We start from the raw sequence: 17,660 nt of genomic DNA, 5'->3' as shown, positions 1-17,660 counted from the left end.
GAGCATGAATAAACAGATGAAGGACTGAATGACACACTTTATTAGAAACGTTCCTCATTCATCAGTCAAATTCACATTAAAGTGGGGGCGGCAGTGCCGTCTGGGGCTCCGAGATTCCACTGCTGGGACAATTTCCAGTTAAAAATGAGTCTGGGCAGAGAGCGTCAGAAACGCTCGAGGGCTGCCCAGGGAGGCGGTCTCAGCAGCAGCATCCTTCCGGGAGGGGGCCAGGTTTGGAGCAGGCGAAGCAGGTGCCTCCCACGTCCTCCCTTCCAGTTACGGGGCTGCCCCCACGGGCCCCACGCTGATAAATAAACAGCACGTCACACACACATTTGAAACAAACAAGCTCGTACACGTCTCCTAAAGTGAAAAAATAGTTTGCTCAAATAAAGCTTTGTGGCAACCAGGCTGCATCCTGAGTGGATGGTTGCCTAGAGACCCCCCGGCCTCCCCGACATCATCCACCAGGGGGTTGCAATGCCCCCAACCCCCCCATTAGCACCTTTGGACTAAGTACTGCCCTCACTCCTCATACTCCTCTCTTAAAATGCACCTGCTACTTAAAATAATAATAAAAGAAACACTCTGTCCCTGGGGTGAATTCGTGAGACTCAGCTTCCCTGAATAAGAGGTGCCTGGGGCAATGGGGGTGGGTGAGGGGCAGGAAGGCAGTGACTCGGGTAAGTAAACGACTTTCAAAGAGGTAAGCCAGAGGCGGCTAAACACTGCTCGGGCCACTTGCCAGTTCTGCCTGCGGCCATCCCTCTCAAAGGGGCGCAGTCCTCAAGTACCGGCTGCCCTGACAAGGGGTGAGGGCCCGAGGGGACCTGGCTGCTGTCATCATCATTATTCAGAGGCAGTGTCTCCCCCAGCTGGCCCTGTCTGCTCCGGGCACACAACAGAGTCTCCTGCCCCAATGTTTTATTCATTCTCTTGAATATGGAAACGGGCTCCCGGATCAATACCATCCGGCGGCTGCGGAGTCCAGTGGGCAGGCGGGCCCTCCTCCGGGGGCTTCGCGGCTTCCAAGGAGGTGTGGGGACTTGGGGGAGCTGCTTCTCAGGCAGCAAATACTGTTGGCAACAGACATTCATCTTTAAAGTTGGGAACGCGTACTGGCCTTCCAAAGAACTGCAAGTTCTGGGGAGTCGGGGCGAGAAAGGCCCCTTCCTGAATGTTCCGTGTGCCGTGAAAGGAAAGGCCGGGCCCGCGGCATGCCCGCTGCTGCCCTCGGCGCCACAGCCCCGTCACTGGTACTGCAGGTAGTTTTTGAGGGACTGGGGCAGGGGCAGGGCGCCGATGTCCGGCAGGCGCTGGCGGCCCAGGGCCAGGCGGATGGATCTCCGGCACAGGTCCATCAGCGGCAGGGGCTCGGCTGCAACGAGAGGGAAGCGGGTTAGAGTCTCGCCAGTGCCCTCCTCGCACCTCCTCCCGCCCGTCCTCCCACCCACCCACTGTGCGCGAGGCCTGTAAGCGGAGCCACAACTCGCAGGTTTGCGGAGGGGATGGGAGGGAGTGACAGGTGCACGGTGCCTTGCCCGGGCCACGGATGTAGTGGGAGCTCGGGTCCCGGCTCAGGGCGTGTTGGCACCGAGCACCACCCCGACCGGACATGCCCTCTAACTCCATTCGGCCAAACAGCAAGGATTTTCCGTTTCATTCACTTAATGAATTCGTGACAAGGAGACTGTGAACTTCCTAGAGGACGTGACCCTGACTCATCCGTCCCAGGCCCAGGCTGAGCCTGTTACCCGGATGACCCAGTGATCATCGGTTAAATGAATGAACTGACTTGCTGCTCGGGGTCTCTCCTCTGTAGCTGTTGGAAGCTACTGAGATAAACTGCTCTTACCCGGCAGCACTCTGTCCTGGCTCCCTCCTCTCCTCTCCTCTCCTCTCCTCTCCTCTCCTCTCCTCTCAACTCCCGAGAACAGGGCATGTTTTAACGGACAAGAGGCTTGTGGTGAGAGTTAAATGCGTTAGAAAGTGTAAAGAACTTAGCACAGTGCTCAGCACATAGTAGGTGCTCAGTAAACACCATGTCTGGCTATCTCCCTCATGCCCAGGTCTTTGTTTGGTTGCCTTGGTGAGGAAGAACTCAGGAGGACTGCTAGCAGGATAGGCTCGGGCTGGCAGACAAGCAGTTCCTTTTCCGATGGGAGATGGGCTTGCATTTTATATCAGGGAAAAAATTGAGCTGTTAAAGTTTGATAATCATTAAAAGCTTTCTTAATCACTTTAATGCGCTAGGCACATACTAGGTCCTCAACGCCCCAAAGCATAGCCTTATCAGCACACTCAGCTCCCTGTGTGTTCCCTGCCTAATTAGGAGCTGAACAGAAGGGAAGGTGGCCTTTTATCTTCACTTCTCTGCAATCATTGAAATCAATCCAGAGCCCAGACTCCAAAGGCAGAGAGAAAGGAGGGGCTGGAGTTCAGAGCGTGTGTTTAGGTCTCAGTGTGAAATATCAACCCTCTCTCCTAATTCCTATGGCCGCACAGCAACCCCCAGTGCACAGTGAGCCTGGTGCCACTGTGGACCTTCCAGCTCTGAGGATGCCAGTAATGCCCGGCCGTCCCTCCAACTCCTCCTCCTCACCCACCTCGGCTTTGGAACTTCTTAGAGCTGTCAAATGTCAAGGTTTAGAAACTGTGGGCGAAAAGGGGCCACTGCTCATCGGACTGGCTCAGGGAAGGCCTGCCTGGCGGCCTTGCAGACTTAGAGACAGACCTAAAGTAACCACAGAGGATGGTCTGAAAGGAAAACTTTTATAATTAAAAAGCAATGTATGGTGAGTGGTCATGTCCTAGGCCAGAATTTCCCCTGATAAAGGTTAATCTTTACTTTAACTGAGCCTATTGTCTTTTTCTATCTATGCTAACATCTCATTGGAATGTCAAAGTAATTTTCCTTTTTCTGGACCCTCGAAGCACAGGCACCGCTCTGTGGAGACCACAGACCCCCTCATTGTTATTGAGTTAATTGTTGACTGTTAACTACCCTGCACCCACCTAAGTAAAAGAAGTATGTGTCTATCATTTTACTTTTTATCCAATCCCAGAGGTTTCCCCACTTTGCTTTCTCCCACCTCCCTAAACCATCACCAATGGATTTTGTGTAACCCACTTCTGTCTCCTCTTCCGATTGTAATGTAAAAAACCAGGTGCAAAACTGCCATTCTCTGGAGCATTATCTCAATCCGTTGAGATTCTGCTTCCTGGCAATTGTTGACAGTTTGGCTCAGATAAACTCAGAAAAATCTTCACAGGTTTGAAACTGTGTCTACTTCCTGAGCCATCAGGGACATACAAATTATCACTATACTGTGACCCTCTGGGATGCCAACCAGGATGGCTAAAATGAAAACAAGACAATAGCAAGTGTTGGTGAGGATGTGGAGCGACTGGAATTCTAATAATGCTGCAGGTGGGCGGTAAACTGGCATGCCCATTTGGGAAAACCAGAGACATCTCCTAAAGCTGAACCTATGACCTGCAATTTTACTCCCGGTGTACACTTGTTCACCCAAATGCACATGCATGAATGCTCATGGAGGTAACCAACTGCAAACAACAACTTTACTAGCCACCAACAGTGGGATGTCTACATAAATTGTGTATCTTCACAGAGTCAAATACTAATCCACCATGAAAATGAAGGAACCACAATTACATGCAAAAATATGGATGAATCTCTCAAACATAAGTATGAATGAAAGAAAAGTACATTTGGTGTGACTTTGTACCAAGTTCAAACACACAGAGGGATGACGTTAGGGCAGTGGTGACGTGGGGGGAGCAGTGACTGGAAGGGGGGGCACGATGGAGCTCCTGGTGGGGGGCTGGTATTGTTCCCCTTGATTTGATTTCTGCCTATACCAGTGTGTTCAAGCTTACTCACCGGAGATGAGTACACTTTGTGCATAAATGTCAAAAACAAATTCACAGTAAAACAATGAGTCACTGAGTCCAGAGTGCTTCATTCAGCTCCCCGCCGGGTGAGTGTGGATACAACACAAGCCAGTGAGGGCACAGTAGGAGGAGGGGGGCTGGCTTGGAATCCTGGCTCCTGCTCCGACACCAGCGGACCAGAGAGCGGGCTCACCTTCCTGGAGCCACGTTTTGCTCATCTGTGGAGTGGGGATAGCAAGGCCTCCATCATGCATTGTGACGATGGCAAGACCCAGCATGCTCCTTTCCTTAAAGGCATTCTCTTATTTCATGCCATCAGCCCAAGAAGTACCTTTAAAAACAGTATCAATTTGCTTAGTGTGGTTCAAAAATGCCTCGGTACATCATACTAATTGTCGACAATGCTATGCTCTGGTTGAAGATTCATTGGAGCCGGAGCTGGATGTTCTGTGTTAAAAAAAATCACCAGGCAATCATTTCTGAAGTGACCTGCATTTTCCATGATTCTCCATCACTATCCGCCTGCACGACCCTGAGTAAACCACATTCCTTCCTGGACTCTGTTTTGCAGGCAGTAAAACGGGGGAGTTAGCTCTCTGGTTACGATGGTCTATGACTGTGACAGGAACGAGGAGATCTTGGCACAGGCATTGGTAGCTTCGGCTGCTTCCCTGGGCCCCTCCAAGTCTCCGCTGCCTGCAGCGGGGAGATGCTAAGACATGAGTCACCACCCTACCTCCATCCCTGCGTTTATATTTTGGGAAAAATATCAACGTTTTAAGGTCAGGAGGTGCAATTCTTCTGCAACAGTTGAAGACAATGATCAGCAGATGGAGGAAGGTTGGAGCAACAGCCCTGAGATCGGAACTTAAGTAGACAGGGCACTGTTGTTTGTTTTCAGGAAAAGAAACGAGAAGACACACATGGGCACGCACACACACTCCATGTGTCAGACACATCGCTCGTCACTTATCCACAGCCCGAGGCCTTGGTGTCTGAAGACAGAATTGCCTGCTGGCCTCTGGGCCTCTCCTCACGCAGCCCCTTCAGCTGGAACTCCCTGCCCTGCACGGCCTGCCGGGCCTGCCTCCCCTTTCAGGACCCAAATCAGGTGCTTCCTCCTCCCAGGGACTTGGCTTCTCTGCCCTCTGCCGGCACCTGGCAGGCGTCGACCCACGGAGGAAACTACACAAACGGTCGAATGTATCATTACCCACTCACCTCTCAACCACAGCATCCCTGTGCCTGTTGGCCCTGTCATGGCCAACAGAGACCTCGGCTCACGTCTAGAAAGCGTCTGGAGTTTTCTCTTAACAAGCCTCACCATTTCCCCAGCAAAAAGGTGGTGACGACAGGTGGGACACGGCAGCATCTTCAGATGAACTCTGTGCCAACAAGCGTCATTGGCCCAGGCGGTCCCCAGGGCCCAGGTGGGGGTCATGTTTCCCGGGGATGGAGAGTGAGCAAGTCACTTCACGTGCTCAGGAGCCCCACACAGCAAAACAGTCCAAATAATGCATGGCCTTCCCTAGCAACCCTGCCGGGCAGGGATGTGCAGAATCTCCAAAGGGGAGAACCCGGAACAGGGAGTGCGGGAAATGCCACCTGAACTGGGAGGCTGTGCCCCCCACCCAGCGTGTCCCTGAAATGACAGAAGAGATGTGCGCGTGTGCGTGTGCGTGTGCGTGTGCGTGTGGGTATGCGTGTGTGTGAAGAACCTGAGAACAGTGCTGTGAGGCAGGAAAGGCAGTCAGCAGGCTAGACGTCAGGATGGGGTAGGAGGGCGGAAATATTGAGCAGGGGACAGGAGTGAACACGGCTCTCACCAAAGGGGCCCTGGAGAAGCCCTGCTCCAGCAGCAAAGGCCGGCTGGGCCCAGCGCAAGCACCAGGGCGCCCCCTTAAAGGGCCGTAACGCCGACGCCTGGGCTGCTCTCCGGAGGCGGCCTCCGGGCCCTGCCAGCGCTGAGTGCAGGGAAGCTGAACGCTGCGCGGTGAGCCCTGCACCCCTGCACCCCTGCACCCCGCAGAGGGACTGGCTGCCCGGAGCTCCTTGACCCAGTGCCCAACAGGAGAGTGTGTCCCGCAAAACCTTCTCAGCCAAAGGCTCCCAGCAGAGCGGGGTTCCGCTGCTGCAGGTCCCACAGCAGCTCCACTGTCAGGTGTGTCTAGTGAAAGAAGAGCCTCCGCCTGCCCGGTCTGAAGGTAACTCGAGGGGGCAGGGGGCGCTCCAGCAAAAGGAAACGGATCCAGAAGAGGGGAGAGTCGGCGGCGGAACTCAGTGAAGGAAGGTCGCTGCATGACGGGAGATCCATTCCTCTGATGCTGGAAGAGCTCCTCACAGTGGCCTTCATTTCTCTCAAGCCCCCCCCCCCCCCCGCCCCCACCCCCACTCACACACACACACACACAACCCCCGCTCACACACACACACACACAACCCCCCCCTCACACACACACACACACAACCCCCGCTCACACACACACACACACAACCCCCCCCTCACACACACACACACACAACCCCCGCTCACACACACACACACACAACCCCCCCCTCACACACACACACACACAACCCCCGCTCACACACACACACAACGCTCTGTGCCTCCTCACCTCTGACCCAGCCCGCAGCTTCCCCACCACTCACATCTCCCACTGTGCCCACTGCACCTCCACGTCTCTGAGCGCTCCCTCCACCGCCCGCCTTCATGGAACCGCACATTCTCTCCCAGGACACCACTGCCCTTCCTTCCACCTTCTCCAGGGCTGTTTGTGCTCCCAGGCCGTGGCTCCCAGGCTTGTGGCACATGCCAGGCGGCTTCTGAGGGGGGTGGGGCCGGACTCCTCGCTTCCTTTTGCCACATACAAGGTGCCTCCGTCTGCTTGTGAGAAACCCCAGCCCCTCCCAGCTCACACCACTCGGCTCAGTCCTCTCCCTCCCCTCACGGCTGCTGACTACTGACCTCTGATCCTGGTTTGCCAGGGCTCTGGCCTGGCCTCCCAACCCCGTCTCCACCATACCTGCCCCGCCCCGGGGCAGAATCCTCCACAGACACACCCTCTCGCCGCTCAGGCCCCTGGCTGCAGACTGCCTCATCCTCCGGGCACTCTCCTTCTCCCCGCAGTGACCCACTCCCTGGGCCACACATGGACGTCAACATCACCCCCAAATGCCCATTCTGGTACTTTATAGTCTGACCACCAGATCAGCCACCCCCACTGTGACCCCATTTCCCATCACAGACACCTCTAGACCTCAGAGCCCTCTCTTTTTGCTCAATCCATCAGCATTCCTTTCCTCCACCTTCCCTCTTCACCCAGCTGAACAACCCACTCTTCCCAGAGACACAGGGCCTGGGGCAGGTCGGCATGACGGCGTGGCCAGTGAGTGGCTGGGGGCGCAGGGTTGGGGCCTGGACAAGTGGGAACAGCAGCATCTTGAGTTCAGGTTATCTCTGTTCGGTTCCGTTTCCGGGCCTCCTCTCCTGGGACCTGCCATGCAGCTGAGTAGCTGGCGGCCCTGGTTCCGGCCAGCCTCAGCCACCAGCCGGCAGAGTGGCCTGCCTGCCTCCCCAGGGCCTCAGAGTCTGCAGTGTGGCAAGTGGCTTGGCAGAGAAGACACAGGGTCCTGGCCACCAGCTGACACTTGGCAGAGCAGAAGTCACAGATGAGGTTAACATGTCCATGAAAAGTAGCTGATGTAAATGTTAGCTGAGCCTTGGAGGCCCAGGGTTGTGACTCCCAAGTTTGTGGCACAGGGCAGGTGGGCTTCCTGGAGGAGGTGGTGCGGGAGAAGGCCGTGGAACAACCCCAGCTGGAAACATCCCGTCGTGTTCAGACGTCATCATCTAATTTTCGGTTCAGGAAATGTGGTTTCCCTGCCCCTGACCTGCGACAAATCCCTGACTGCCCCGAGGTGCTGTGGAATCCTCCCAGCAGCTGGTGTGGTCTCACCCCTGGAGACTTCGGGCTGCCACTGGCTCTTGTCCTTGCTGGCCAGCCCTTGTGGCTCTGCCTTGACATCATGGGGCTGGGGCTGGGGCTGGGAGAGGGGCAGCGGCTCCTGTGAGCCCCGTCTCTACAGAGGCCACTGCAGCTGGAGAGCCCTCCAGCGCGGTCCCGGCAGCCGGCAGAAACACTGAGCCAGTTCCTCCGTCTGGTGGAGGCGCTCCTGACTCAGCTGAAACATTTCCCAGAAAATCCAACTGTTTTCAGTTTGGAGCCCATCCTGCTGGCTGCATGGTGGCTGGACAAGGGCAGCCCCTAGTCACATGAGAACCTCAGGGAGGGGCCTCTAGCTGGCGTGCACCCTGCACCACGGGAGAAGTTTCTCTGCCTCTGCAGCCATGGGGACAGCCTGGCTCCGTGCAGATGCTGAAGGCAGCACATGGGACATGGGGAGACAGGCGTGGGAGCAGACAGCCCTGCAGACAGTCGATGCTCGTCCCACCCAGGGCAGGGGCAGGCCCTCAGGGATGGGACCCCTTCTAAAGAGGAAGAATAAGGAGTGTGGGGCCGCAGGACTTGCCTACCAGACAGCAAGACCTATTTAAAGCCACAGCAATGAACAGTGTGGTATTGGCACAGGAATAGACAAACTGGAAAATTCTAGAACAACTAGAACTAAGCATGGCATTGTTTAGACACACATCTATATGGAAAATGTGGAAAATCTACAAGGATGAAAGCAAAGGAAAAGTGAACAGGAACTTCAGAGGCGTGGTTTGTCTTGAGCGGAGGGCGGGGGTTGGCAGGGATGAGGAGGGAGGAGCACAGAGGTACCGGACTGTCTATGACTGGTCCTCGGGCTGGGGGCGGAGTCATGGTGGCACTGACTCCTAAAGAAGGAAACACATACATAGCAAATTAGGGGCTATGCATGGCACCACCGTGAGACTCTGTCACAACCAAGGGTTATGTTTAGTCCAATTCTGTGTATCAGAGGTCCGTTGAAAAAGAGAAAGAGAGAGAGAGAGAGAGAGAGAGAGAGCGCGCAAAAGTGAATGAGAAAAGTTATGAGTTGGTCTCAATCTGCCTCAAACAAGAGCGTGGCTAGAAGATGGGTCAGAGTTAAACTCTCGTTAATAAACAGTAACAGAGTCACTCTTGCCTAAGCGCTGAGGCTGCTCGGGAAAGCATCGCGGGCCAGGGGCAGCAGCCGGCGGGAGTGAGACCTGGAGACGCGTTCCGGCCGCATCCTCGGAGCTGGGGGACCACGCCGGCCTCCAGGCGAACGTGCCAGGATGAGACGAGGGGCAGAGGCCAGGCACCCTCCTGGCACAGGTGGGCGATCAATACACGACAACTGTGGTTTCAGCGCAGTTAGTCCTTCAGGACAAAGTGAAAGTAGAGGCAGCTGGTGCGGAGCCGAGGGCAGGACACCAGGTGGGACGCCTCTGTGTCGACAGCCACAGGTAACCCCGCCCAGAGGTCCGAGAGGGGCAGAGCAGCGGGCCAGGGAGCCGGGTCCGAGTCCCGTCCTGTGGGGTCCCAGCGCCAGCCCTGTCCGTCAGCCTCTGCTCCGTTTCAGGGTGTTCCTTCCAATCTTTCCATCAGAAGCAGGAGCACGAGGAAACCCGTAAACGTTGGCATATTTTCAAAGTCCACGTTGATGGTCTCACTGGGCTCCTCGGCAATAATAACAAGTTACAATGGGAAGAGTCGCAGCGAGGACTCACACAGCACCTCCCGCGTCATGAGATGCTCTAAGCACTTCACTTTCTGCGCGAGGACCCTGCCTAGTGGGGGACAGTGACTACTGGGTGGTCCCACCCAGCTGGTCCTGACGGGCATTTGGCCTGGAGAGTTTGGAGGGGAGAAGGGAGCCCATGCAGACGGTGCGAGGGGTCTTCTCCCTCCAGGCCCCACCGCCAGGCCCACCGCCCTCAGGCTCTGTTGCTAACGAGCCCTCGCTGCGCTCTTCCCACCCATCGGGCTGACGGGCCGCCGACTCCTGGTTTCCAGCACGTAGCCAAGGTCAGGCACACTCCCTTCCTCCTGGGAAACGTCACCAGGTTAGCCTCCTGCTAAGCAGCACGAGCCCCTGGGGTTTAATACGAGGGCTTTCTAAAGGATTTATTGTGTGTGTTTGACCTTTCCAAGTGTGAGCTCAGACCAGGCCCAGAGGAGGATGCTGGAAGCCTGTTTTTCGCAAAACTGATAAGTAAACCAAATTCTTGGGTGGAGTCTGCCAGGTTTTCTCAACAGCGTAGCTTCAGTCAAAGAGACCCCGTTAGGCTCCAGAGGGGGCTGTGCTCACGGGAGGAGGAGGAGTGTGCCTACTAGGAAGTGGTAACTGAGGAGGTCTGCAAACACAGATTTCCCAGCGTGGAAAGAGCCACGCCACAGAGAAACAGCTGGCAAACCTGGGAACTACTGCTCTCGTTCCACTTCTAGTTTCAAGGCAAATGGTTCCTTGTTTTAGGATACTTTTTAAAAAGTTAATCATCAGCACGGCCGGGGGTGCTCAGTGGTTGAGCATTGACCTATGAACCAGGAGGACACGGTTCGATTCTTAGGGCACATGTCAAGGTTGCGGGCTTGATCCCCAGTTGGGGGGGTTGTGCAGGAGGCAGCCAAACAATGATTCTCTCTCATCATTGATGTTTCCAGCTCTCTCTCCGTCTCCCTTCCTCTCTGAAATCAATAAAAAAAAAATGTTTTTTTAAAAATGTTAATGATCCATGCATAAATGAAAATCACTTCTAGTAATCACAAATACGTTTGGACTTTAGACCAGAGGCTGTGGACTCCAGTGCCTAGGGCAGCGATGGCGAACCTTTTGAGCTCGGCGTGTCAGCATTTTGAAAAACCCTAACTTAACTCTGGTGCCGTGTCACATATAGAAATTTTTTGATATTTGCAACCATAGTAAAACAAAGATTTATATTTTTGATATTTATTTTACATATTTAAATGCCATTTAACAAAGAAAAATCAACCAAAAAAATGAGTTCGCGTGTCACCTCTGACACGCGTGTCATAGGTTCGCCATCACTGGCCTAGGGGCTGGGCAGGTAACCTAAGTGACTAGCAAGGAGCAGGTGTAAGCAGTGGGCAAAGGGAGAGGGTGGGGCCTGTGGTCCCCACAGGACATGCAGAAGGGGCCACCACTCAGCTCCAAGCGGGAAGGTGGGCCCCTGTTATAGATGTCCTGCTCTTTCAAAAAAAAAAAAAAAAGGCCAGGAATCAAAGATTTTTATGTGCTGTCCGGACCATTTTAATTTAGTTTGGCCAAGCAAAGTATTTCTCGGCCCAGACACAGCCTTGGGCTCACCCTGCCACTTCTATTTCGGAGTGAATCTCACCTGCCACCTTTACGGCAAGTCGGCACCTGCCACCCCACTTGGGGGCAGCCCATCCTCAGAATCTGCCAGAAGCTCTGATCCAACCACAGAGACACGACTCCACCGGCTCCAGGCACCTGCTCACCGTGCTTCCGTGCCGTGGCCAACTCTAGCTGCAATCCCCATAACTCTGTGCAAAACCCAGAACTGGGCGAAGACCCTCTCTCCCTGAGGTGTCCCAGTGTGGTTCTTCGCATCCAGCCTGGGAAGAGCTCTCTCCTGCTTTTAAACTGAAGGTGTGAAAGCAACAACTTAGGTTTACAAAGCAGGTTGTCTTTTCCGAGGACCTTCCCAAACATCCTACTGGCAGTGAGAGAATCATTCCACCAACACTCACGGATGTCCGAGGCCCTGAGGAACCTGTACTGAGCAGGCAGCAGAGAGAGCTGCTGGTTTCAGTTACGTGCAGACCGGAGCGCTCCCCTTTCTCGTGCGTCGGACTCCGCTCTCGTGGAAATCTCTCCTAAGCCCACGCCTCTTTCCTGCCTCGTCAGTCCAATCTAGGGGCCTCAGATAGCCACGTACTACACGCTGGGCCCTGTGCCCCAAATCTTTGACACATCATTTCCCTCCATCCTCACTCCCAGCTCATGAGAGAGGTGCTACAGAGCCAGTCCCTTATCCAAAACCCTGGGGCCGGCCTGTTTCAGAATTCAGACAATTCCAGAGCTTAGCAATTTGGCTGCATATGCCATGTATATATTGCATAACATCCCAGTGGCCCGAGGCAGCGCCTGTAATCAAACACCTTCATATTTCTATAGTGAAACCTATGAATATTCACACCCAGTGAAATAAGAAATGACTATAAATAGCATTACACCGGTTCAGGTTGAATGTGGCTGCCAAATGAGTTTGGCTCAAACTTAGGAATAACGCTTTGGTTTTTAGAACACAGTCCTACACGAGAATCTTCATTTTACAGATAGACGAGGCTGACAGGTGAAGTGACTTGCCTAGCGAGGGTCATCCTGGAGATGGGATTCAAGCCAGAAGTCTGTCTTCAGAGCCCATGTCTATAACCACTTCGTTACACGGGGAAAGAGCACAGATTTCTGTGGGAAACGGCTGAATGTTCTATTCCCTGCTCTGCCACTTAGGAGCTGTGGGCTTTGGGTAAATCTTCACCCCCAAGGCCCTCAGCTTCTGTGGAGGTCATTAGAACTCTTCTCAAATATCCCAGCTGTCACACACCGGCCACAGTATCAGCGTACCCTCCCCCACTCACTTGAAGTTGGGTGTGGCCATGAGACTTACTTTGGCTGGAGAAACGTCAGTGGAAGTGACATGTGTCATTTCAACTGGAAGTTTTAGGAGCCTGTATGTGCATTACTGCCTTTTGTTTTCCATCAGTGACCATTAGGGACTGCTCCTTCTGCCCTGGACCTAAATGAGGACACAAACCTTGCACAATCAAGCCTTCTGCTGACCAGCAATAGGCATGCAGCAAGGGCAAAAACAAACATTGCTTGAAGCTAGTACCATTTGGGGCTTGTTTGTTACTGTAGCAAGACCTGGCCTATGCTGACTGATATAGGCTCTTTCTCTATAAAACAAGTCATGTGAAGACTGAATGAGGGGGCACATGTGAAGCTCCAACATTAACTAGTGCCTGGTAACAGACATTAGTTAATTCCCTCTCCCATTCTCAGCCAGAATTTCCCAGCTGTAAGGAAAGGGGGTAATAGTTAAGCTGCTGTTTCAATGAGTGAAACTGCTCGTTGGCCTATGCGGTATTAGTGGAAAGGATTTTCCAACATCCACAAAAATGTGAATGTTTGCTTATGCATTCAAGTCACTCATGTCCCTCACCTCACTCTGGTCTTGACGACGAGGCTGGGAAAGATGGTGGGAGGTTGGGGACAGAATCCCAACCTAAGGATCCCAGGTTCCTGATGGACGAGACAGTGTGGTCCAAATATCCCCAAAGGCGGGACTGCAGAGGGCCCACTATCAGGAGAGATCAGGAGAGCCAGGCAGCCTGCAGACAGCTGCTGAGCACAGAGGAGGCACCATTTCCCCGGAAGGGCTGCCAGGCGGGGGCTGCTCAGGCGGACAGATGGAGGGAGTGAGGCTTCGGGGAGGAGATTCTCGGAGATTCTCGGAGAGGAAAATGTTCAGTTGCCACAGAACTTGCATTAAGACCCCATTTAGCAACACTGATTAGGGAGCTATAAATAGCACCTGGGCTCTCACAGGCCATAAAACACACTTCCCTGCAGGCTCCCAGCCTATAGTCTGCCCTGCTTAATTGGGGCTCCCAATAAAATACCTGGAAGGCCCTCGTTGTCATAGTGACCAGTTGCTGGGATAGGGATGGGGCTGAGGTTAGGCACAGGGCAAAGGTGGGAGGAGGAAGCTGAGGAGGAGGAAAGAGAAGGGGGAAAGGGTGGGATCACTGCTAAAGGTTACCGTGGAGCTGGGATCACATCAAGAGGCTGGTGGATGAGCAGACTGCAGCCTCCCCCATCTCCTTTTCCGACCACAGGCTACCGAGGCAAGGCAGTGGCCCGACTGGCCTTGGGTGGACATGAGAGGCAGGAGACCGCGTTTGAGTCCTGGCTTGGTCACTGACCAGCTAGGAGGCCTTGGTGGGCTCCCACCTTCTCTGGGCTTCTCGTCTATCCCACTGTAAAAGGAGGGGCCGAGTGGGGGGGTCTCTAAGCTCCTCATGCACAGCTGGGGCTCGACAACGGGACCCCACCACTGCCGAGAACGGAAAAGCCCTCCATGTTCCCAGTCACCTCCAAGACGTGGAAAGCGAGGAAAGCAAGGCGCACGCCAGGGCGTGAGGGGGATGCTGCCGTGGGTGTGTTTGCAGAAAATATCTCAGAAGAAAACACAAGAATCTGAAGCATCTGCTGCCTCTGGGCGGGTGGCTGGGAGCAGGGTGGGCAGGAGCCTTGTCACTGTTGTGTTTTATTTGAGCTTTATGAATGTAGTTCACATCAATGCAGCCTAACTCTAACAAATACTGGACTTCAAAAGGCCCAGGTTTCAATGAATGAACACATGACCCACTAGACAATGGGTCACCCTCCATGAACTGGTCTCTTCCCTGAGGACTCGCTGCCCCTGTGCTCCTTGCGGTCTCTGGAGCTTGGCTATGTGTTTTGAAGCCTCCGTGCCTTTGCACAGGCTGTACCCACCCCGGAAATGCCTTTCCCGGACTTTTCCGTCTAGTAACTTCTTTAAATGAAACTCTAATATCCCTCCTGCTGGGAACACTTCCCTGATGCCACAGCTGCCCCAAACACCTGTTCCTCTCTCCACTGCACTCCTACCTCACTCCCCATGGCCCTTTATCCATGCTACCTCATATGTGGCTGCCCAATAAACTGGGGCCCAGGTGGGACTCTAGGGGCTTCGCCGGTCCTAGCACACAGTGCTGCTCGGTACAGCGCTCTCATCCCCCGAAGGACCACACACAGAGCATCCATTCCAGGTGATTCCCTTGCAGTGTCCCTGCTGAAATTCAAGTCTCTGCTCTCATTCCACCTGCTCCCTCGGCCTCATTTGAATATGCTGGGGAAATCCATTTTTTAACTTTAGCCTGAGCTAAATAGTAGTAGGAAGGGCTGCACCCAGCAACGCACGCAGTGAGGGGCCTGCCCTACTGCTCTGCCTGACTGTGGATAATGAATGTTGTGGATTGTTCACCACAAAGGTATCTTCTGGGCCTTCGCCTGGGCTGCCTTCCTGCCTGCTAGCTAGAAATCCCATGGCAATGAGGCACCCACAGGAAGGGGCTGCCAGGCAGAGGGTCTTGGCAAGACCCTGACCCTTGCTGGTCCCCATCCACAACAGGAGGGGCTTGGACCAGAGTCCCTAAGGCCCTGCCCATTTGGACAATCTATCTGGAATTTTAATTATCACCCCAAGCAGGGCCTAACAGTGAGAGAAGTCCACTGTAGATAAACAAATAAAATCCCAAGTGAAGGTCGGAGACCAGAGGAGGGAATGTGGGGAGGCCTAGTAGTCATAGGATGATAGTTACATGAAGGCACACCCGTGGGTAAACCCAGAAACCTACGGAAATCTCTCGTCTTCCAGGTCTCTGAATTGAGGTCACTGTTGAAGTGTGTCTGCAGCCAGGCTGCCCCCTGTGGATGGCGTGTGGGGAGGACAGGACACAGATTACACCCAACCCCTCTCTCTGCTACCGAATGGACTTTCCAGACTGAATAAAGTGATGCTGTGATCAGGACAGCCTTATCACCCTGATTGGTCCGAAAGATCAATCGCTTGTATACTTTCATTCTATTAACCCTTATGTTAGCTACTAATGGGTTTCTGATGGTTTCGCTTCCAGCATCCTTTGCCTCTTTTAATTCCCTTGCGGAGGGTGTTTATTCCAGAGACTACCCCATCTCTGCTGCAGGGGTGGAGTCTGTGACAGGGGCTGAGCCAATCAGCACTTTCCAACCCAGTGGCCACGTTCAGGGGTGGGTATGTCACCCAAGTCGGGCCAATCAGAATGCAGTCTAGAACGTGTGCTGGATGAGGCTGGTGCAAGCATGCTGGTTCCTCAAGGCTAAGAAGGGAAGGGGTAGGCCCAGGGCTCCTCACAGTCACTTCGGGCCTGAGAAAGGAGACCCCAGGGGCCCCCATCCTTAATGTGTGTCCGGGGGCCTTCTGTGTGATGCTCTGTGGGATGGGAGATCTGGGGATCAGTGTGGAAACAGTCTTGATTTTCATGCAGGTTGAGAGTATGGGAACCTAAAGCCCTATTAGATATGAGACACAAAGGACGAAAAAGCTGAGAAATGCAGAGAGAGAGAAACCAGATCCTGGCAATAGTGTTTGAACCCTGGATATAGGTGAGGCTCAAGCCAGATTCACCCCAGGACTAGTTAATGAAAAATTCCATACATCCCCTTTATCAACATAGGCGGTTTGGGTAAGATTTCCTGTTTCTTACACATGAGAATACAACTAATAAACCACCCCTCTGTGCTAGGACGTCTCTAGACCCTGAACTTGAGTTCTTGAAGTCTGATCAGAAATAATTACTGATGGAGACACCCTGGTGTACGGAAGTTCAATGCAACCTAAGAGTGACAACCAAGAGTCGGGGGTGTTAGGTTAGAAGGGATCTCCAGAAATGCCCGTCCACGCAGATGCTGCATAAGCAAGGACCTGCCACTCACTCAGAGAGCTCAAGTGCCTGGCAGAATGGCAGTGCGGCCAGTCTAGGGCAGAGAGCAGACCAGCGTCCCCGATTCTCACTTCCAACATGGATTCCCTCCAGGGGCCCACAGCAGTCCTCTGGTTAAGTCTGCGTTTCTCTTTTCAATCTCTCTATGCAGAGGCTCTGCCACCAGGTGGCGATGTGGAGTCACTGCATGCGGTGTGGGATCGAGGTTGTGGCCATGGATTGACTTTTAAGAAAAATATATCTTTATTCATCTCAAACGATAATTCACACATAAAACTATGATTTACTTAATATAACTTCGAAGATAAATCAAAGAATTATAATTGGGGTTATTTACACTGTCTCTTTCCTAATTATTTGCCTTCCTGCCATGAATTAGTTGGATGTCTTTGGCAAGTTATTCCTCTAGGACAGTGGTTCTCAACCTTGGCTGCACATTAGAATCACCTGGGAATCTTTTTAAAATCCTGATTGCTGGGCCTCATCCTCCGGAAATTCTGATGGGGTGGGGCCACAACATTAGTAACAAAGAAACAGAATTTCCGGAGGATGAGGCCCAGAAATCAGGATTTTAAAAAGATTCCCAGGTGATTCTAATGTGCAGCCAAGGTTGAGAACCACTGCTCTAGGAGCTCAGCTTATCCACCTGTACCAGTGGGTTCACTGCTACTCGATACAGGGCTGTTGTGAAGGAGAATGTCACGGCAGCATCCTTAGGGACTAGCACATAGGAGGTGTTCAAAGCATCTCGGGTGAAGAAATGAATGTGGGACCTAGTGAAGTAGTATAGCAACTGCTCAATAAATGACACATTACTAGAGGCAAAAGGGAAGCAGGTCTACTTCTCAAATGTTAGGCCATGGGCAGCAGAAGGGGTTTGGGGAACTCACTGAGAAGCCAGAAATCACAGTGCGTCTGTGGCTGCCCATTTGCTGACCCATAAAGCTGATCCCTCCCCACCACGCACCCTGCACCCCGGCTAGAATCCTCTCTGCCTTGTAAGTTCTGCCGGAGAATTCCCCTTCTCCCTTCTCTGTGAGCTCCCTGGCCTCACCTGTGAACAGGGGGCTAACAGGTCCCTGAAAGTGCTAAAGATTCTCAGGGAACTGGGTCTCCTCGTTTCTCACTCTTTCACGGGCTGCCTTTCTGGGCTCAGGGCCTCATTCTCTGCATCTGTAAAATCTGCCCCGGCTTGGATGTTGCCTCCATCTCCTCCAGAGGGGGGACCCTGGGAAC

At 53.4% G+C, this 17,660-nt stretch overlaps 1 protein-coding gene across 1 annotated transcript in view; it reads right to left on the bottom strand.

The window, feature by feature from the left end:
• Positions 1-22: 22 nt before the first annotated feature.
• SPSB4 (splA/ryanodine receptor domain and SOCS box containing 4) overlaps positions 23-17,660 on the bottom strand; it is a gene marked incomplete at its 5' end in the record, with an annotated part of 50,587 nt that continues 32,949 nt past the window's right edge. The window contains one exon of the mRNA XM_005869984.2: positions 23-1,378. Within this exon, the coding sequence (XP_005870046.2) occupies positions 1,251-1,378 (128 nt within the window). The remainder of the gene's footprint in view (positions 1,379-17,660) is intronic.

Source organism: Myotis brandtii, unplaced genomic scaffold (assembly GCF_000412655.1).
Source record: "Myotis brandtii unplaced genomic scaffold, ASM41265v1 scaffold312, whole genome shotgun sequence".
Classification (NCBI taxonomy): domain Eukaryota; kingdom Metazoa; phylum Chordata; class Mammalia; order Chiroptera; family Vespertilionidae; genus Myotis; species Myotis brandtii.
Note: the sequence above shows the minus strand (reverse complement) of the source record. Positions and strands in the feature narration are given on the sequence as shown.